The sequence below is a fragment of the Sciurus vulgaris genome (genome assembly GCF_902686455.1).
Source record: "Sciurus vulgaris genome assembly, chromosome: 2".
In the NCBI taxonomy this organism is placed as follows: Eukaryota; Metazoa; Chordata; class Mammalia; order Rodentia; family Sciuridae; genus Sciurus; species Sciurus vulgaris.
Window position 1 is genome coordinate 51,686,908 of NC_136462.1, and position 23,424 is coordinate 51,710,331.

Genomic DNA, 23,424 nt, shown 5'->3' on the forward strand with positions numbered 1-23,424 from the left:
TTTATGCTAGGTTTTGTGGATACAAAAATGAAAAGATACCATTCCAGACAAGAGGACGCTCATGGCCTAATGGGGAGATAGACATGCTAGCAAACCATTTTGGTACATTATATGTGTGTCAAAATGGACATGTAAATAAAGCATCAATGGCATAACAGAAAACAGAATAACTCTTGATCAGGTAATACTTCATAGAAGAGGTAATATTTGAAGAATATTTAGAAATTTTCCAGGTGAGCAAACTTGGAGAAGGTATCCAAGGAAAGAAGGAAGGAAGAGGGACGGAGGAGAAGAGGAGGGAAGGAAGGGAGGGAAGGAGGGGGCATATTATGTAAGACTATACACAAATGCTTTGATATGGGGATTGGTAGAAATGAGTAACCAGGAGAGTCTGGACAGATCCTGGTAAGGTGCATAACCAGTTAGGATTTCGTCCTATAGGCAGTAGGTAGTTATGAAGACGAGATAAATTAGCATCTTACTGGAGTGGGAAGATCACTGTATAAGCAGTGAAAGACTGATGAATAAGGAAGAGAAATAATAATTAGGAAGGACAAAGGGGGTTTATTAAAAAGATCTAAAATATTGAGGGCCTAACACAGAATGAGAACAGTGGGGAGAAATAGAAGGGTACAGATACAAGAGGGATTTGAGAAGCCAAAGGAAGAGAGAATAGAAGAAATAGTCAATTACATAAGGACTAAAGATCAAATAAAACAAGGAAGAAAAAGTATCCCTTATACTTAGTAATCAAGTAATTGGTGAAATAATTATTTATACTCATTTTGATATCTGTTATAGAGAATAATTTGTTAGTTTTTAAAGACCTCATTAGATAATCCTTAAATATTAAACCTTGTATTAATTACAGTAAAAAAAAAACTAATGCAGAGGAATTTGGGAATAGATTACTTGATTTAATAAGAAGTCTCATAAACCACTATAAAGGAAATTTTTATTTTGTTATATCCTGTCTTGTTCTGTAAAACAATTTTAGATCCTTATACAGAGCTCAGTTTTGGTTCTTTCATGAATTGGTTTCATTGTCCAGCTTACTCAATCTTATTTCCTCTTCATCTCCAAAACAATATAATTTCCACTTTATGGAGGAAAGTATGCCTTCTGTTTAATGCAAATATACTCATTCGTCTTAGCCTAAAATGTCTCTTCTTTCTCTCTTGATTCAGATTTTGCACATCTTCAAAGTCTACCCTAAGTCTCAATATGTCTTATGAAACCTTCCCCAATAACTTCTGCCCATACAGATATGTCATTTCCCTGAACTGCATTCAGAAATGTAAAAACTGGCATTTCATGATGCCCTAAATATTGCATGTATCTTAGCCAAACCATGAGTGCAAAATCTAAAACTTTGTTAGTATCTTCTATAGTTCCAGGGCATATAAGAAGTAACCAATACATACTAATTGATTAGAAATTTAAATTAGTCTAATAAAATGTTGTCTGAAAGAGAGTCTTAGGATGTATACTTCAATGAATAAATTATGATAATTATGAATTTGAAGACCAATAACATTATTGTGACATTAACTCAGATCAATGATCTACCTAAGATCTTTATGAAAATCTAAGCTTGAAAAATAATTTTTAAAGAGAAGGAAAATAACCACAAGTATTTACTTTTGCAGATAAAAAAATTCAGCTAATTTCATTCATTCAGGCATGTATTAATATATTTCTTCAAAAATTCCACCATTTGACCCAGTTATCCCACGCCTTGGTTTATACCCAAAGGACTTAAAATCAGCATACTACAGTGACTCAGCCACATCAATGTTTATAGCAGCTCAACTCACAAAAACTAAACTATAGAACTAACCTAGGTGTCCCTCAACAGATGGATAAAGAAAATGTGGTGTGTGTGTATGTATATATATATATATACATACACACACACCACACACACACACACACACACACACACACACACACACACACCACACAAACACACACACACACACACACACCACATACACACATATACACACACACAATGGAATATTACTCAGCTTTAAAGAAGAATGAAATTCTGGCATTTGCTAGTAAATGGATGAAGTTGGAGAATATCAGGCTAAGTGAAATAAGCCAAACCCCAAAACCCAAAGGCCCAATGTTTTCCCTGACATGTGGATGCTAATTCACAATGGGGGTATTGCTAGGGAAGAATAGAGTAACTTTAGATTAGGTAGACAGTAGTGAAGTGAGTGGAAGGGGTATGGGGGTAGGAAGGATAGTATAGTGAAACAGACAATATTACCTCATATACATATATGACTGCATGACCAATGTGACACTACAATATGTACAAACAGAAAAATGAGAAATTATACTTCATTTATATAAGATTTGTCAAAATGTATAAATGCATTCTTCTGTCATGTACAAATTTGTTATCAGAACAAATAAAAAAAATAAAAAATAAAAAATAAATTAAGTTACTTAATGAAAGCCAAACTCAGAAACTCAAAGGTCAAATGTTTTCTCCCATATGCAAAACTAGAGTAAAATTAAGGAAAGGGGGAGGAAAGGACAGGAAAACACAAAGGGAAGATCAGTGACATAGAAGAAGGTGATGGAGAGGCACAGTGGAGGGATGGGTAAGGGGAGGCAATTCGAAATGAAGTCTAAAACAAATCATGTTATGTGCATATATAAATACACTACAGGGACTTTCACCTTTATATATAAGTAAAAAGAACCAATCAAATATAAATAAATAGATAAGCATAAGTTAGTCTAGTAGAATAGAGGAAGGAAAATGGGAGAGGGGAGGGAGAACAGGAGGGAAAGGGGGGAGGATCATGAACTGAAAACAAACTCCATGCATGTATAAGTTTATTGGGATAAACCCAACTACTATGTATAATTACAAAGCTCTAAAAAAAAATAATCTATTGATTACTATGTTCTAGTATTTCTAGTATGGGATAAGCTTAACAACAGTTTTCCTGCCAAAAGGACACAAATTATCACATTCAAAATCAAATTTTGCCATTCTAATATGAATGGTAATTATACATGCAGATATTGAAGCAGAATTTGGTCTACACAAGTCAAGGATACATGCCTTTGTGCAAGGAACAGCAAAACAAGTGTTCCTAATCTGTTATTCTTCTTAATGCTCTACTAAGGAGAAGAAAAGCAGATCTGGCACACTCAGTCCAAGCAAACAATCTTTATCACAAGCAACATAACAGATGCTACTGAGTACTTAATACCAATGTTTAACAATCGTAACTACAAATGTGCCTAAAACCCAAAAGAGTGGAAAACACATTAATTTTGATTCAAATTTTCAATTAAGTAGAATACTACTGTAGGTATGCCAGAAATCAGGATTAGTAAAAATTTTGCTTGCTTTCAAAGTCTGGATTATTTCAGTAGTTCTGTCCTTGGTTTGTTTGAATTGAGGTCAGAGATAGAAGTGTTAAGTTAATATCACATGATTATTTTAAAAACAGTCCATCTATAAAACATCAATCTAAAATTAAATACATGAAATGAAGTTCTTTTGTAGTGTGTCTACTCTACCTCATCATTCATATATGTACTAGACTTGCTCCAGGTAAAAGGAGAGGGAAAAAAACCAATATTTTCCATTCCCAACCTTCTGTTCCTCAATTTAAGTCTCCTATTTAGCCTTCTGCTTTTGGTTTATTCTAGGTCTCTTAAAGTTTCATTTCCGGGTCACATTATTTTCTCAAACACTATGACACTATCAGTTGCTTCCAAGGGGAGGGTTAGGTGAGAAATGACTGGGAGAGGCTGAGGGAACTTCATGGTTTTTCTGGAGCAATGGTGATGCTCCTTATCCTGACAGGGTTTTGGATTACGCAGGCATATGATTTTTTTGTCAAAATTCAGAAAATAAACATTTAAGACTTGTGTGTTTCATTGTATGCTAATTTTACCTCAAAATTTCAAAACTGGGGACTGGGATTGTGGCTCAGTTGTAAGTGCTTGCCTAGCAGGTGTGCGGCACTGGGTTCAATTCTCAGCACCATACATAAATGAATAAAATAAAGGTCTATCAACATCTAAAAAATATTTAAAAAAATTTTTTTAAACTGAATTTTATATATTTAAATATTTGTGCAAAAGTATACTGATGTCAGTAACTTACTTTGAAACTTATCAAAAAATAAGATGGAGAAGCTGGGTGCAGTGGTATACATCTGTAGTTTGTAGTTCCAACACTTGGGAGGTCAAGGCAGGGGAATCACTTGAGCTCAGGAGTTCGAGACTAGGCTGGGCAACATACTCCTCTCAAAAAAATGAAAAATTAAGATGGTGTGATGGATGGTTAGAAAGAAGAATGAAGAACTGGGGCTGTGGCTCAGTGGTAGAGTGCTTGCCTAGCATGTGTGAGGCACTGGGTTCAATTCTCAGCATTGCATATAAATAAATAAATAAACAAAATAAATAAATGTTCATTGACAACTAAAAATATTTTAAAAAAAAGAAGGATGAAGATATGGAGATATATATGACAAAGCAAGTATATTAAACTTAATGAAAAAATGTAGGTGGTGAGTACCCAGGTGTTCACTGTACAATTCTTTTAGCTTTGCCTACCTGCTTGAAAAATGTCATAGTAAGTGTTGGGGAGAAGTTATTACAATACAAAAGTTATGGCAAAAGTTACTTGATTTTTAAACACTGTAGCATGTAAGTTCATAAGCATATCATTATGCTAGTGTCCATGTTTAAAAGGGTAAAATATTAAGTTATATTCTCAGGGAAATGTAGCACAGTGGCTTCAGACAAAAGTGGTCTGTGTAGTTTGTCCCCAAAGCACTGAGGTTGCAATGGTTACACCCATAGCATTTATATTTAGGTACAAACCTAAGAGTACATAACAATAGGAATAGAATTATTAAACATTACTAAATAAAAACACAAAGTGGGAAAAGCATATAAACAAGAAAACTTTTTAAGGAACCTCTTACCTACCTGGTTGTACATGTATCGCAACATGAAGTCCATCAGAAATGACTTTCCTTTTCTAAAGGCTCCAGCAACAGATACCGCAACTACTTCCTTGTCCCTGACAGCCTCAGAGAGAAGGATCCGATTTAGTGCGGTTTCATCTAACTCAAAAGAATGGTCATCTTTGACAATGAGGACTTGGACAGGTCCTGCCTTTTTCACTGGCTCCTCCTCTTCTGAACTCCAGTCACATGTCTTCTCTGAAAATCCACCTGTTGAAGAAGCAGCAACTGGTTCAATCATCTTGAAATGCCAAGAAATATATTATTCTTGACTCTCAAACATCTGACACAGAGTGGAACTGGAAAAGTTCATTCTAATGACATATTTTAATATCATTCACACCATATCCCAGAAAGACATAAATGGAACTTTCTGAACATGTGACTGAATCAATAGAATTTTGAAACATTTATTAATATCTATATGTTTGACATATGAGAAAATTAAGAATCTAATTAAGTAATTTTCCCAAGACCATACTTACCAGGAAGTGACAAATCTAAGTTCATAGAGATAATAATTTTCAGCCTGGGATTAGATCTCAGCTATCTACATTTTCATCCCAGATCTTTCCACTATAATATTCTGCTTCTTCAGTGATAATTCCTGAACAGCACATAAATGGGCTCATTTGCTTTGCAACAAAAGATCAGAAAGTCAATACACACACACCAGTTAATTCCTCAGATCAGATATATGCTCTACCGTCAATAAATAAATCTTCAATAATTATCCTGGACTGAAAAACTTGTGTTCTCCCCTCCCCAAATTCATATGCTAAAGTTCTAATACTTTATGATATTGTTATAGCAGCCCAAACTAAGAAGATAATAAAAATAAATAATAATAAAAATAAAATATTTCCTTTTTATATTATCAGTCAATGCAATGTTGAATAGAAGAGGTGATGATGAACGTCACTTTTGATTTTATAATATTAATTTTGAAACGAACTGGTCTCTTAAATAATCTTTCATCTAAATTTTTGAAAGTATATTTAAATAGACATTCTGCATAGTGTCTATTTGATAAGAAGTCTTATAACTAAAGAAAAATAAGACAATTGTCTCTCTTGGCATACTTATAAATGAGTCTTCAGATTACATTGATGTATACTATATCTCACATTGACAACTTTCTGTGTACAATTGTTCATTTATTAAAATATTAATACTATTGAAATACTGCAAATATACCACACAATTTTAGTTTCATTAATGGAAATAATTATATATTATATACTAATACCTGCTGAACAATAACACAAAGCATCTGGTGATAATAGACTATTGCATCTAGCCATGAATTAGAGTTGTTCTCCTGGAAAAGTTAACTGATTTGGTATCTGAAAGATAATAGATTCTATACTGCCATATTGCAGAAACTGGAGTACAAGAATCTCTGTTTAAATCCCAACTTTACAATTTACAACATATATGAGGTTGTGGAAATTTCTTAACTTCCCAATGGCTCACTATCCTCCACCTAAAAAATGAGATTGGACTGGGATGTAGCTCAGTGCCTAGCATGGCTAGCATCAGCACCTCAAAAAGAAGAAAGAAATAGAGAGAGAGGGCGGGGGAGGGAGGGAGGGAGGGAGGGAGGGAGGGAAGGAAGGAAGGAAGGAAGGAAGGAAGGAAGGAAGGAAGGAAGGAAGGAAGGAAGGAAGGAAGGAAGGAAGGAAGGAAGGGAAAAAGAGAAGGAGATTAATAAAGGTACCGACAAATATCAGAGGCTTTGTGAAGGTTAAATGAAGTAATACTATTTGACTGAAAACATCTGACAAATAGCACATGCTTAATAAATGGTGACTGCTATCAATACTATCATTTTTTATTATATATTCATGTTTGATTCTGCTACTACCTGCCCACATAATTTCAGCCTCAACAAGAAAGCCATTTTTGAAGACAGTAAATACAACTATTTATATATTGCAGCTTAGTTATGATCTGGGTATATACTTGATTGTGAGTCATGGATGCTAGATAGATATAATGTTTTAGATAGGAAAACATCTTGGGAGCAGAATACTAGATCCCAACTTTCTACAGACTGATATAATTCTTGATGGTAGCCAACTACACATATGCAAGAGATATTCTTGGGAATGCATGTAGGAATGGAATTTCAGTTATAATTTTTTCAAATATTCAGCTTTACAATGTGATACAAAAGTATCTTTTCCCCACATCCCACCCCAGCAATTTATTAGACATGCTATTGACCCACATCCTTTCCAATGCTTGGTTTTGTCTGACTTCATGATTGTCAATTACATAGGTATAAAAGAGTGTCTCATTGTGGTCTCTGTATATGTTTGTCTAACTGCTAATGAGGTGAGTAATGCCTTTTGTCCATTTTTCTATTAAGTTGTTCATCTTTTTCTTAGTGATTTGTAGTTTTTTATATATTTTGAATGCTAGTTCTTTTTTATATGTGTGAGAAAAAATTTAAGGATTTGCTTTTCACTTTCCTAAGGTATTCCTGATGGATAGCAGTTCCTAATTTTAATGTACTAGATTTTATTATTATCTTCTTATGTAGTTAGTACTTTGTCATGTTTAAGAAATCATCCCTTATTAAAAACTCAGAAAGACATCCATATATATTCTAAGTTTTAAAGTTTTGCTTTTGATATATTTAAGTGTTCAGTCCAGGAATTGATATCTGTATAAAGTATGAGGTAGAAATCTGATTTTATTTTTCTATATGAGTTACAACATTTTTCGGAGCTATATTTACCAAAGTCCTTTAGTTCCTAAAGCAGTCTGCCATGGAATCTTTGTCATGAATAAGGTACACAAACATATAATGACTTGTTTCTCAGCTCTTAATTCTGAACTGTTCATTAATTTTCCTAATCCCAGCACCAATAAGATGCTACCTTAATGAAAAAATAGTTTTATAAAAAGTTTTTACCTAGAGTGTGGCAAGCCCTTATTACTCTAATTATTATCAATCTTAGACATTTTAGCCTTTAAATATAAATATTAGAATCAATATACTAGTTGAATTTTTATTAAAATTATATTAAATATATAGATTTTTCAATTTGGAAAGAATCAATATTACTATAGTAATAAGTTTTTAAATCCAGAAACATGGGTTCTCTCTCCATGTATTTTTGGTCTCTAATTCCCTTCAGTAAAGTTTTTATAAATTGGGGAGGTACAGAGAGGTTTATTACATATATTCCTAAGTACATTGTAGTTTTTATTGCTAATTATGACTGGTTTATCTGTTGTTGTTTTATTTATGTTTTCTTTGTTGGATAAAGAACTGTAATTGTAATGTGCTGTCTGATATTGAAACATTTACAAAACTATTATTTCCTATAAATTTTACATAGATGCTTTTGGACTGTTAAAATGTAGAAGTAGAAATAAAACTTATGAATAATGACAATTTTATTCCCAAGTTGTAAATCCTTATGGAGTTCTTTCCTTTTTCTTATATTATAACACTTTCAATGCAATGTTGAATAGAAGAGGTAATAATGGACAGAACATCTCATTTTGGTTGGCATAAACTTTTTGATTCTAAAGGGAGTATTTCTAGTATTTCCATATTTGGGGTCACAATTGTTAGAGTTTAGTTTAGTTTGGTAGATAGAAATTATCCAATTAAGAAAATTCTCTTTTACTTTCAGTTTACTAAGAGTTTTTTTTTAAATCATAAGTGGATAATAAATTTTATCCAATGTCTTTTCTGCATCCACTGAGATGACATTTTTTACCTCAAATGCATCAATATTTTGAGTAATATCTTTGCATTTTATATGAACATAATATTTTCAGGGTGTGATATCTTACTAATTTTGTTTAGAAATTGTTTATTTCTATTTACGAATAAGTTGAGTCTGATTTTCTTTTCTCAAAAGTATCTGTATATCATATATCTGATAAGGGACTTGTATCAAGAATTTATAAAGAATTTTAAAATCTCAATAATACTGAAATAAATTACCCAGTTAAAAATCGGGTTAAAGATTTGAACTATACTTCACCAAAGAAAACATATGGATGGGAAATAAAAACACGAAGAGATCGTAAGTCATCAGTGAAATGAAAATTAAACCACAACAAGACAATACTGCACACCTAGAAGAAAGGCTAAAAAACAAAACAAACTGCATAAAAACAAGTACCAACAAGAATGTAGAGCAATTAGAATTCAAATATGTTGCTGGTTGGAATGCAAAAATTGAATAGCCAATTCACACAACAGTTGTTCAGTTTCTCATAAAGTTGAATATATACTTACTAGAAGACCCAGAAATACCACTTATAGAAATTTATCCAAGTTCAATGAAAACCTGCATTTACACTCAAACCTGCAGCTTTATTGATGATGGCCAAAACTATGAACTGTAAACAACCCAAATGCCCCTCAACTAGGGAATGACTAAAGAAACTGGTAATCCACATAATGGAATATTAAAAATTAAAAGGAACTACTTGTTCACGCAACATGATTGCATCTCACCATGAATCTCATTTACATTGTAATATTCAGTTCATTTACACAAACTGTCCAGAATAGGCTAAGTAGATTTGTGGTTGACAGGAACTGTGGTTGGGTGGAGGAAGGAGCTGACTACAAAGGGATGGGAAAAACTGGGGTAACGGAAGCATTTTATCTTGCTTGTGGTAGACATAGATATGACTATAAAAATGTATCAAAAATCACAGAAAAGTACACTAAAAGGGTGAATTTTACTGTGCATATTATACCTAATGTTTAAATGAGAAAAATACCATTTACATAGCCTTATAAAACTAATACATCTAGGAATAAGTCTAAATGATATGCTGCTAAATGTATAGCTACCAAATACTGATGGTAGATAGATGGGAAAAATTCCAAATTCGTAGCATTTGCCAATTTCCATAAACACTCCCACCATGCCCCATTTCAATCTGACAGTGTGATTTATTGAATGTGGAGATGGAGAGGCACCTGATCAGTCCTCATAATCTCTCATGATCTAAGACAGTCTGGCTCCAACACACCATTGAAATCTAATGAAAGACATTTAAGATCTGTACAGAAAAATACAAAATATTACTGAAAGAAGGACACAGATGTTCTCAGGTTAAAAGACTCTATGTTGTAAAAGTGTCAATGTTCTCCATTGACCCATAGATTGGTTAGAATTCCAATCAAATCTTCAGCAATCTTTCTTGTACGAATGAACAACTCATATGGAAAGGCAGACAAAGAACTGAGAATAACAAAGAAAATCTTAAAGAACAAAGTTGGGAACTTACATTAACAGGCACCAATAGGTATTTAAAATCTATAGTAATTAAGACAGGCTGATGTTTTTATAAGCACAGACAAACAGACTGGATCGGAGATTTCAGAAGCAGATCCACATATACACATTCATTTGATTAACTACAAAGATACAACTGCAATAAATGAAAAAGATGATCTTTTTAATAAATTGTGCTAAATCAAATGAAAAGCTACATGGGGAAAAAAATGAACCCCCACTTCAATCTCTCACCATACACAAAAATCTATTTCAAGCCAGGCGTGGTGGTGTACACCTATATTCACAATGATTTAAGAGGCTGAGACAGGAGGATTGAAAGTATGAGGTCAGCCTCAGCAACTTACTGAGGCTCTAAGCAACTCAGTGAGACTGTCTCAAAATAAAAAATAAAAAGCGGGGATAGGGTTGTGGCTCAGTGGTACAGCACTTGCCTGCATTCGTAAAGCACTGGGTTTGATTCTCAGTACCACATATCAATAAAGGAATAAAATAAAGATCTATCAACATATAAAAAATATTTTTAAAATACACTTTAAATTTTAAAAAAAATAAATAAAAAGGGCTGGTATGTGGCTCAGTAGTTAAGTGCCCCTGGGTTCAGTCCCTGATACAAAAAAAAAAAAAAAAAAAACTATTTCAAATAAATGTTACACCTAAGTATAAAATGAGAAAGTGGACAAAGGATACAAATTTGCAATTGATAAGAAACATGTCCAATGACTCTACACATATGGAAAGATATTAATTGCTATGCAAATAAAAATGAAAATCATTGATAACCTTTTTTTATATATCAGATTTATGAAAATTAAAAGTGTGATAATTCCTTGTATTGGTTGAGATGTGAACTTGTATTCTCAGGCACGGCAGGTGGAAATTAAAATGGATATAGTGGGCTGGGGTTATGGCTCAGTGTTTGCCTAACATGCTCAAGATCCTGGGTTCTCAATTCCCACTGCTGGAAAAAAAAAAAAAAATTATCCAGGATTCGATCGGCAGCACTGCTAAAAAGAAAAGAAGAAAACAAAAAATGGACAGAGCACTTTTGAGAAGTAATTAAGCAATAATTATAAAAAACACAAATGTATATACTCCCTCATCCAGAAATGTTATTTCAAGGAATTCATTCCACAGATATATTCATACACATACAAAACACCAGAAGCAATATAAATGTCCATCAACTAAGGACTTTTTAATCAATTATGAACTATATGGTAATCAACCTATGAACTATAATGTAATTACAAAGAATGAGGAATCTCATTTAAAATAATTGCTATCATATCTTATGAAAAATAACTCAAGATACAAAATCTGTAATTACAGTATGGTATAACTGAAAAAAAGTGTGAAAGTGACATGTTTGAGGAACAGCAAGGAGTATGATATAGATGGAGTAGGTTGGAAAGGTTATGAGGGGTCAAATCAGGCAGAGGAAGACAAATCATAGATCTGAGAGGATTTGGGACGATTTGGTTACTATGGGTAAAAGAAAAAGGAAAAACCTCAGTGGATGCTTGTATCTGATTAATACCTACTCTATCTTTGAATATTAGGTGTGGGTGAGATAGATAACTCTGAGCTTGTTTTCGTTTTGTTTTTTCCTTCTTTCTGCAGTGCTGGGGATCAAACCCAGGACTTCACATGTGCTAAGGTTCACGCTGTACCACTGAGCTATATTCCTAGCCCTGAACTTTTTGTTTACATGTTCCAGGCCCTTAAAGAGTTACAAATGTATTTCATAAAGAGGAAAGAATTTGCTTTTAAGTGTGGTTTAATTATGTTGTAAAATAAAACAAATCTATAAAATACTTAGATGGTTAATGAGAAGAAGTCTTATTACAATGTGGACAAAATACCATATTAAAAAAAACTTTACTTTTGATGAGACATTCAGAAATATTGGAGTAGTTTGTTATTAAATAAAAAATGAATGGTAAAGCAAATTTGGGAATGTTTATTTGTAAAAATACAATCATTAGTTTATGCCTCACTTAAAGTTGAAAAATTCTTCCTATCTGAAACCTATCATTACCATCAACCTATACCTGTATTTACGGTAATCTACATTTATAAAGCTCCTTAGAAGAGCTTCAACCCAAATGTCTAACCAACTGACAAATGTATAAATCAAATGTGATATAGCCATACACTGAAATGTTATTCAGGAATAAAAAGAAATACAGTACCAATCCATGTTATAATATGGACAAAACCTGAAATCACTATTAAGAAGTCAGCCACAAAGGACCACATATTGCATGACTCAACTTACATAAAAATGTTCATAATAGCCAAATATGTGGAGACTGAAAGTAGAGTAGTGGTTGTTTGTGGCTAGGTTTGGATGGGGATTGGGGGTTGATGGCTAAGTGCTGCAAGGTTTCTTTGGGAGACTAATGAAAATGTTCTAAAATTATGCTGATGGATATATAACTCTGTGAATACACTAAAAGCCACTGGACTATATGCTTTAAATGGGTGAATTATATAGAATATGAAGTATATTTCAATAAACCTGTTAAAATATTTACAAAATCTTTAGTTTCTATAAAAGATCAAAACTGAAAATACAGACTAAAAATACATGGAGAGCACAAACTGTCTTATTTGTATTTTTTGATAAGTTATAAAGAAGCTCACATATAGTAGATCCTTAGTAAATATTTATTTTTTAAAATTTAATAAAAATAACTTTAAAAAGGATTAGCTGCTGGCATTACTAAAAACAAATATTACATACTTGATTCATCCTTTATAACTATGTATTACTACCTATGCAATATATATTATTCTTGTTAGTCTAAAATAATTCAAAAATCCTTTGGAATACATACCAAGTTTCCTCAGCAACAGAGGAAATGAGTTTCAAATGAATTTTGCTGAACTAAACTTATTTCAATTCCCTGAACACTACCCAAATCCTAAAAAGAGAAGGAAAAGGAAATAGATCAGAAGCAAACTGGCTGGGAATTAGCATTTTACTATGGTTTTATACAAAAATGTATGGCTCACAAGGAGATAACCAACTTGCTATGGTTTGAATATGCTTTATGCTTTGTGTCCTCTAAGACTCATGTTGAAATATGGTCCCCAGTGTAACAATATTGAATAGGGGTGGAGCCTTTACGAGGTGATTAGGTCATGGGGGTGTTTCCTTTATGAATGGATTAGTGTCTTTCTCAAAGGACTTGTTTAACTCCCAAGGAAGTCATTGGAGTTCTCTCTCACACAGGACTGGAATAGTTACCCCAAGAGTGGGTTGTTACCAAGCAAAGCTGCCCTTGTTGTATTCTTCCTTTAACATAACCTCTTCAGCTTTTCCACTATGTTACGGTACAACACAAATGCCCTGACAGATGTGGCTGCATGATCTTGGACTGCCAGCCTCAAGCCACTGTAAGTCAAAATAATCCACTCTTTATAAATCACTCAGTCTCTGGTATTCTGTAATAGCAATAGATAGACAAAATGCCATCATTTTATCTTTTCACATACTTGATCTTATATTCAATATAAGAACTTTGGGGACTTTTACATTCTATATAGTGTTCTAAGTCACTGGAAGCCAGAACTCAGCTGCTGAATTTAGATATGTAGAAAAGGAATCTTCAAAATTTAGAGTATAGAGAATAATCATTTTTACATACTAGAAATGCTATCACAGTATATAACTAATTTTCTTAATTGTAAACTTTGTTAAAAAAAATCTATACTTCATCTTTTCTATTCTACATCTGTCTCAAAATAAGATTCTAAAAAGGAGTGGGGATGTAGTTCAGTTGTAGAATGTCTGCCTAACAGTACTAGGTTCAACCCCCTGTACTGTTGTTATGGTTTGGATCTGAAATGTCCCCCAAAGACTCATGCATTTAATGCTTGGTCCCCAATGCATAGGTGAGCATTTGAGGAACTGAGGGTCTGAACTCATCAATGGATTAATTAATTGAGGAATTCATAGCTGTATAAATTATTGCAGGGAGTGGAAACTATAGGAGATGGAACCTAGTTGTAGGGAGTAGGTCCTTGAGGGTGTAGCCGTTGGGGATTCTGTCTTGTTCCAGGCCCCTTCCTCTCTGTTTGCTAGTTGCCACGAGGTAAGCAGTTTTCCTCTGCCATACTCATTTGCCATGTTGTTCTGCCTTGACTCAGGTTCAAAGCAATGGAACAGCTGACTAGGAACTAAAACCTCTGAAATATTGAGCCAAACTAAATCTTCCTTCTTTTAAGCTGTTTTCCCCAGGTATTCTGTCACAGTGATAAAAAGTTAATACAATTGCAAGCAATAAATAAATAATAATAATAAGAAATATAAATGGCTAATAAAAATGGGGGGGAAGTTCAGTTTTCCTAGCAAAGATCCATTAATCAAAAGGAGACAACCTTTTTGGTTATCATAACTAGTAATGGTTAAAAAAATACATAAATGTACACACACACACACACACACACACACTATTAGAAAGAATGAAAAACATTTTTAAAAACATACATTTCTTTTAACAAAACAGTTCCATTTCCTGGAATTTATCCTAAGGAAATTGTCAGAACTGTGCACACATATATCTAAATAGAGGTTCACAACAGCATTGTTTATATAGTAACAAGTTGGAAATAATCTAAATACCTAACCTAGGATACTGTAAATAAATTATGTCACAGCAGTACTGTGAAAAATACACAGTCATTTGAAATCATGTAACAGAAAAATACCTAATCATAAGAAACTATGTTCACATATTTTAAGAAAAAAAGCAGGTGGAAAATATAATTTCCACTAAGAAACGCAAACAAATACACAGGCATTTATAGATCCTGAAAAAAGTCTGTTTTAGAAGTATTTGGTTTCTAAAGAATGATCTGGTCCTTTGACCATCTCTGAGTCAGCTATTCAGAAAATGTATGGTTATGCTTTGTCATGAATATTTTCTATGTCATGCTGAACTCTATCTCCATCTTTCTAAGCTCTCCTTAGTTGCAGAGGAGACTGGAAACACTGCAGAGACTGTAGAAAATACAATATAACTCTTACATATATGTTCTCAGCTGAGATCTAGTTTAGATTTTGCCAAAGAAGGCCACATAGGACATTTGGAAGACAGAGTGACGGAAAAAATCATTGTTGTCTTCCAATAGAAAAGATAAGTGCACAGATAACAGCTGGGAGGACTGCAGCACATGACAAGTTATCAATTCATGGACAGTAGCTAACACTTAGGCCAGATGCTCAGGTGTTTGGAAGAAGTTTGTGGAAGGACTTTTGGAATGGTAACAGATATTCAGTCTCATAGGAATGCTCCCCAAGGGCATTCACTGCTGAAGTTTCCAATAATCAAGCAGACAAGATGATTCATTTTGTAGATATCAGTCAGACTCCTCTCCAGTTACCCCTACTCACAAACCAAACTAGCAAAAGAAATATGAAGTATCTATGTTAACATCAGATAAAACAGACTCTGGGACAGAAAGTATTACTCAAGATAGAGATTCAGTACATAAAAATAAAAGAATCAATTCACCAGGAAGATGTGACTATTTCATATTTGTATGTATATAACAAAGTGTATAGGCCAAAGTGTATAAGCAAAGTCTGACAAAACAGAAGGGGAGATTGAAAAAACACATTGCCATTTTTAAACATATCTGAAAACTTTAAAGTATCTATTAGATATCAGTATTTGGTAGATCAAAAAGTCCAAAAAGGGAAAAAAGGAAGTCCAAAATCAGCTAGAATATGGAACATAATAAGTAGTACATTGAGTAAATCTGAGCTAAGGGACACATACATAGCATACTGTATCAAAAATTAAAAAACATAATAGGTATATTAAAAAGAGAAAAACAGAAAATTTATGAGTGCAGTATCCAACTTTTTAAATTAAAAATATAGACTATGAAGAAAATAATAGAGCTGCACAGAAATTAAATAAATTGAAAAGAAAAAAGAAATTAGACAATAAAAGATACAATAAGGAAGACACAAATTAAAAAAACAAAACAAAACAAAACACTTTAGGTCAAGAAAATAAGAGAAAACTTAGGACAATTTTGCCAAGTTGTTCAAATGGACTGATTTCAAGAAAACTGTAAATTACTAAAACTGACCCCAGGGGGCTAGGAATATAGCTCAGTGGTGTAGTGCTTTTCTAGCATGCATGAGGACCTCGGTTTAATCCCTAGCACCACAGAAAACGACCAAAAAAACCAACCCCAGAAGAGGTAGAACCTTTAATTGCTCTAAAACCATTATAGAAATTGAATCAATGATTGAAAATCTTACTATTAAAAGAAAAAGCAGGTCCAGGTGTGTTAAAAGACTATTTTTCTCAAACTGGATCATTATAATCTTAAATAAAATCATATAGAGAATAGAAAAAAGAAAAAAAGGAAATCTGCCCTACATATTTTATAGTTAGTAAAATCTTGATACTAAAATCAGACAAAGAAAGTGCAAGAAAGAAAACTCAGTTATAAACCTGCTTGTAAATATCTTAGTCAAAAGATTAGCAATTACAGCAATGTATTTTAAAAAATAAAGTAGCATAACTATCCTGGGTTTATTTAAGATTGCATGATCACTTCAACATAGAAGATCTATTATTGCAACTAAAATATTAACACATTAAAGAAAACCCAAGTCATCATTTCAATAATACAGAAAAAGTATTTGTTAAAAATGAATAAATACATTAAAATTCAATATCCAGTGATGATTAAAAAATTATTATTTGGAAACAAAGTAACACAGTCTTAATTAAGTGAAGTAAAGCAATAAAAAGACTGGGAGAGCTCTGGGAAGACCTTTGAAGTCTATTGAAAGTTTACAACTTTCAGGGGTAAGCTTGGGAAGTTAATATCAAGGTCAGCTCTTAGCTCATTAACACCTACCCATCCCTCTGTAATATAAAGCCAATACTTGGCCTCTCAACACCTGTCAATCTGCGCTCTGCCTGCCTCTTACTTCACAGGAATTTCCAGCTTATGCTGTCGCCATTTTCCTGCTTCCCACGTTATGTCCTAACATGCTAAATAGCTATTGGTTCATCAGTCAGCTTGCAAGTATTCTCCTCCGCTATTGGTTCCTTCCAGTCCGGGAGATTCCAATATCTGGGAGAAGCCACACGCCATCTTTCTCCTTTTTCCTATCTTTTCACTCTGGAGCAGACGTGTTAGTCGTCCACATAATAAAGTCTCTTGCATGAGACCTCGTGTCTGCGGTGCATTTTTCTGGGAGCTATTGGCGAGCCAAGCAAGTGGGCAGCAGTTCAGCAGGATCGCCCAGCGGGGGCTATCACCGCGGGTCCCAAGCTGCCTTACACCCTCAACCCACAACCCCACTACAAGAAGCCATGCAGATGTTCCTGGTACAATTTTCATGCAGGTTAGGGGGAATCACAGTGGGAAATAAGACCTGAAATGACTAGTTTGCACCTCAGGCAGATCTTGACATGGAAACAGCCTATAACAGTTAAAATAACAACAAAAAATAACAAGCCCTAGGGAAGGGAAACAATCCGAGTTTCCTAAGTTTACCACATTATGAGATTCAAATATCAAGTTTTCACTAAATCACAAAACATACAAAGAAAAAGGAAAGTGTGGCCCATTTGGGAAAGAAAAATAAAAAAGAAAGCATCCCAAATAAAGACAAGATAATAGACCTATAAGACAATTACTTTAAAACACTCTTACTGTAGTCAACCAGCAGAAGATATTCAGAAAACCAAGAAAATGATGTATAAACAAAATGGAAATTTCAATAAAGGGTAGGCAACCTAAAAAGAACCAAGAATTCTAGAACTGAAAAATACAGTAACTAAAATAAAAAATTCACTATGGGAATTTGAAGGAATATATGAGCAGGGAAAAGAAAAGAATCAGCAAAATTGAAGATAGGCCAATTGAAATTATTGAGTCTAAGGAACAGGAAGAAAAAAAGATTGAACAGAAGTGAACAAAGCCTAAAGGACCTGTAGGATACTGGCAAGTAAACAAACAAATATAGGAGTTCCAGAAGGAGAAGAGAGAGAAAGGAGAGAGATGATTTGAAGAATGATGACTGAAAACATCCCAAGTTTGGTGAAAGATACAAATATAAACATCTAAGAAGTTCAACAAACTCTAAGTAGGATAAATTCATTGAGACACATTATAATTAAACTGTCAAATGCCAAAGGAAAAGAGAAATTTTTCTAAAGCAGCAACGGAGAAGTGACTTGCTTCATTCAAGGGATTGTCAATTATTTTAATAACAGTCCACAAATCCATCCCTTGTTTTCTATATGGCTTAAGAGACTAGTATAATTAAAAAGTAGTTATTAATCTCAAAGCTATTATTATTAACACTGGTTTGTAACTCCACATTTTGTTGTCTACATATTTAAGAGACTGATGCATTTTCAAAATGATTTTTAGTTTATAGTTTTGAACATACAATGTATAGATATTCAATTCTGTGACAATAATAACCAAAAGGGATGGGTCAAAAGCATAAAAGAGCAGAAATTTTGTATGCAATTGAAGTTAAAGTGGCATAAATTCAAATTAGAGTGTTACCACTTTAGGAAACTAAATGTAATTTCCATGATCACCACAAAGAAAAGTTATAAAATATGCATAAAATTAAATAACATAATCTAAATATTATGCTACAAAAAACCACTAAACACAAAATATGTAATACAGGAAAATAGGGATCAAAAAAACCACAAGGAGTATAAAAAACAAATAACAAAATGAAGAAATAAGTCTTCCTTATCAGAAATTACTTCAAATGTAAATGGATTAAACTCCCCAGTTAAAAGAAATTGTCAGAATGGGGGAAAAAAACGAAACAAAAAAGGAAAAAAATGATTGAATTATATCGAACAGACAGTTTTATAATAATAGTTGAAGACTTCAATACCCTAAGTTCAATAATGGATAGAACAACCAGATAGGAGGTCACATCCATTCAGATAGCTTTTTTAAAAAATAGTGTTGGCAAGAATGTTGAAAATTTGGAAACTAAGAGTGTTGTTGGTGAGAATGTAAAATGATAAATCTGCTGTGTAACAATTCCTTAAAAATTAAAAATAGAATTATGAAGGACCAGCAATTCTGCTTCGGGGCATATACCTAAAAGCAGAATTTCAAAGAGATATTTTTGCACCCATTTCACAAAAGCATTGTTCACAATAGCTAAAATGGGGAAGCAACCTAAGTGTCCATCAGCAGATAAATGGATAGGCTAAATGTGATACATACATACTATGGATGTTATTCATAGTTTATAAGGAAATAAGTTCTGATATATGTTACAACATGGATCAACCTTGAGGAGAATATGCCAAGTGAATAAGTCAATCACAAAAATAAAAATAGTTTGTCATTCCACTTCTGTGAAGTACCTAGAAGAGTCAAGAATCATAAAGAAAGAAAATAAAATGGTGGTTAATAGGAGCTTGCAGGAGAAAGGACCAGGAGTTATTTTTTAGTGGTACAGAGTTTCTGTTTTGTAAGACGAATAATTCAAGAGAAGGATGGCAGTTATGGATGCATAACAATATGAATGTACTTAATATCACCATACTGTACTCCTAAAATGGTTAAAAGAATAAAATTCGAGTCATGTGCATTTTACTACAATAAAAACATTGAAAAAAATGAAGTGCAAAAAATTAAAGCCAGATAAGAGAATGCTTTACAACCTTGGAATAGGGCAAGATTTCTTAAAATACAAAAAATATAAAACATAAGGGAAAATATTGATTACATTTATACATAAGGTATTTGTTTATTAAAATTTTCTGCACAGAGAAAAGCCATGCCACAAAATGGCAAGACAGCTGTACTACAATTAACAAAGCACTTATATCCAAAAATATATGAAGAACTCGTACAAAGCACAAAGAAAAAGATAACCTAATTTTAAATGGGAAAGGGCGATGGCATAGACTAGGAAATATGAATGACCAATAAATATATGAACACACCTCACACCTCATTGGCATTCAGTAAAAGGCAAACTGAAACTACAATGAGGTCTCATGACACATACTACAATACACCAACTGTGAGTGAGGATGTGGACTGAACAAAATATTTTTGGAGAATATGCTTACTTTATAGTCCACTTACATTAGGTTCTTAAAAGTATAAAACTAATATGTTATTTAGGGATATACATTTATTCATTTTAAAAATGATCAGGAGAGAAGAATACCAAATTTGTTAAATTGTCTACATTTGGGAGGGTGAGGCAAGGTTGTCATTAAGGAAGGTCACACAAGGAGTAAGAAAATATTGATAAAACTCCATTTCTTCAATTGGGGAGTTGGGGACATTATTACTCTTTTTAAAACCGAACATGTATATTTTATATGTTCTTTTGTGTATAGATATAACTCATAAGAGTTTTTATGTAAAAGAAGAAAATCTTCTAAAGCTAAAAACTTTTTTATCTTTTTCCCAATAATCACAGGTTCTAGCTTAGTCTAGTCTGGTTCTAAAGCTAATACAGGTTGCAGAGTTTGAGAATGGAGCAAAGGTATAACCCAGAGTCATCAAGACAAGGTCTAAACAGGTGTTAATTACACACACACACACACACACACACACACACACACACACACACCCCAAACATGAAAAATGCATTTGAATAAGAGATTCAGGGAAGGCAAATTTAATGAGAAAAATGTGGGGGAGGGAGATCCACAGTAAATGTTATACATATACTGTCTGTCATATACAGTCAGTGTAGGACCTAGTAGAAATTCCGTTTTGTTTCAGGAGGATAAAGAATTTTGAAATTGAGATAAGGAAAAAAAGGAATGCTAAATAGCCTCATTTTAAGAAAAACAGAACATAGCCAAGTAGAAAAGAAAGAAGATCAAGAGATAACTATATTATTCTCCAGATTGTTTTTAACCTCTCTTTAGAAAACCCCCAGAAATCTAAAAATTAATTTCCTCAAGGGCCTTTTATTGTGAAGCTAAGATAGGTCTGTCTGTCTGTCTTTCTTTCTTTTTTTTTTTAAGGCAGGCAAAACTGACACTTTCAGCGCAAACATTATTCTTTCATTATTCTTCTAAAGCAATAATGTGCCATTGGTTTCTGTAAATTGTAGAAAATTCAAATTCTCATGTGGTATCCCAACTTTTTAGCAATTTTAATTAACAGAAACAAAAAAGTATGCCCTTCTGTTTTGTTTCTGGTAGTAAGCTCTAGTACAGCACTGAAAGACTGCTTTCTGGGCTACTGTTTCTGATACTCATCTGTTCCCTTTATTTCACACATTAGCACATTCTTTGCCTACTTTTCTAGTCCAAAGTGATCAAGTTTATAGAGCATTGATTTTTTTATACCAGCTTAATCATAAATAGGCTTATGGTGATACCTTTTGGCACATTATTCTAGTTTCCTGTCTTCTATAGAATGGATTCTGGAAGCAATCAATCCTGAATTTAAATTCTAGATGTAAATTATGGTGCCTCTGGCAAGTTCTTTATGCTCTCTGAATCTCAGATTCCTAATACATTAAAGTAAGAATAAAATGCCTACCTTGGAAGAGTTGATATTAAGTGTGTAAAGATAGTCAGACCTCTTAAATGTAGATTTAGGTACAGGTGGTGAGATTCTTAGTTCTATTCCCAGACCTGCCTTCAGTGTGTCTCTTAGTGTGATCCTAAACACGACCCGCAACAGGAAAGATGTTTTTCTGCTTTCCAGCTTCCATGGTCCAGGCAAGACCTAACAGGTCTCTGGCCACTCATTAAAAATAATACCTGTTCCATGGTACTACAAGGTCTTCATCTGAATTTTAACTCTCCTGTACAGATCCTGCAGATATCTTGCTTACTCTTTTCTTGGGAAAAGAAATATTTTCCAATTCTGGACTGTCTACCTTAACTCCCTGTCTTTTTTTTCAAACTTGTAAGAAAATATTTACTTATTAGAGTGAGAAGGTCAGTTCATCATCTTTTTTTAAAAGCTATCATGACTGTTTTCTCATAGGAGACCTATGGCTTCTACGGGGGCTTGTTTTCTCTACTGGCCTCACAAACCAGCCCATTCTTTTATAAAAATATTCCACAGTATCATGTTATAGAAAATAAGTTAGGGGGGAAAACCCTAGGTTCTAACCTCAATCCTCACTCCCTAAACATATGATTTTCATCAAGTCATTTAGCCTATCTAAAACTTAAATCAAGTCATTTAGCCTATCTAAAACTGCAAAAAAGAGAATGATATGTCCTAAGATATAGTATTACTTAAGATACTAAAGACAAATGCAATCATGCAGGTGAATGTGTCTTAAAAACTGTAGTTCCATGCTATGTAGATAGTATTACCCATTCAGCAAAGAGGCAGTACGGAATAGTGATAAAGACAAAAGAATCTCAACTCCAACTGGCAAATGGAATCCTGGCTCTATCATTTACTAGCTCTACCTTTTGATGTATAAAATGAAGATTACTTATTCCACATAATATCTCAATGGCAGCCACTGTTGCTGTCATTAAACACCTACTGTGCATTAGGCATATTACTAAGTGCTGGTAATAAAATGGAATTAAGGCAGTCCTGGCTAACATCTTTGCTAAAATTTCTATCTCCTACTCCATATGCTACATTTTCTAAATCATTTATGTCATACATATTCAAAGCAAACAAAAATCTAAGTAGTAAAGCATTTGCATAGAACATCAAGATAAGACTCCACAATCCCACTATTTCTTTACTGTGAAAACTTCCAGTGAGCACATAGTGACTGGCATTTCTTTTCCTAATCTGTCACTTGAGCTGAAACTGTCCCAGACAACTGAGTAAACTAGATCTGTTTCTATCAAACATAAATGAGCTAAGATAATGTCTCTCAAATAAAACCCACAGACCATCTGCTTCTCAATCACCTAACATGCTAATTTAAAGACAGATTCCTGGGTCCTAGAGTTCAGATTTATGGATTCAAATTCTCTGGCTGGAAGATGTGTGAATCTGCATTTCTAATAAGTCCCCAATATGATTATTATGCAAATCCAATTTGAGAACCACATTCCCAAGAGAGAAAAAAAATCTAGGGAAAAAAATCTACTATGTAAGAACTCTGTAACCAAATACTGAAGAATAATAATCCAAAGCAT

General features: G+C 33.3%; 1 protein-coding gene and 1 long non-coding RNA gene across 3 annotated transcripts in view; both read right to left on the minus strand.

Annotated features, from left to right (window-relative positions):
* Positions 1-23,424, minus strand: part of LOC306648876 — a 603,819-nt gene that overhangs the window by 32,178 nt on the left and 548,217 nt on the right. The window lies entirely within an intron of this gene.
* ATL1 (atlastin GTPase 1) overlaps positions 1-23,424 on the minus strand; it is a 67,991-nt gene that overhangs the window by 31,193 nt on the left and 13,374 nt on the right. For both annotated transcript variants that reach the window (XM_079118979.1, XM_079118978.1), the window contains exon 3: positions 4,975-5,222. In XM_079118979.1, the coding sequence (XP_078975105.1) occupies positions 4,975-5,222 (248 nt within the window). The remainder of the gene's footprint in view (positions 1-4,974; positions 5,223-23,424) is intronic.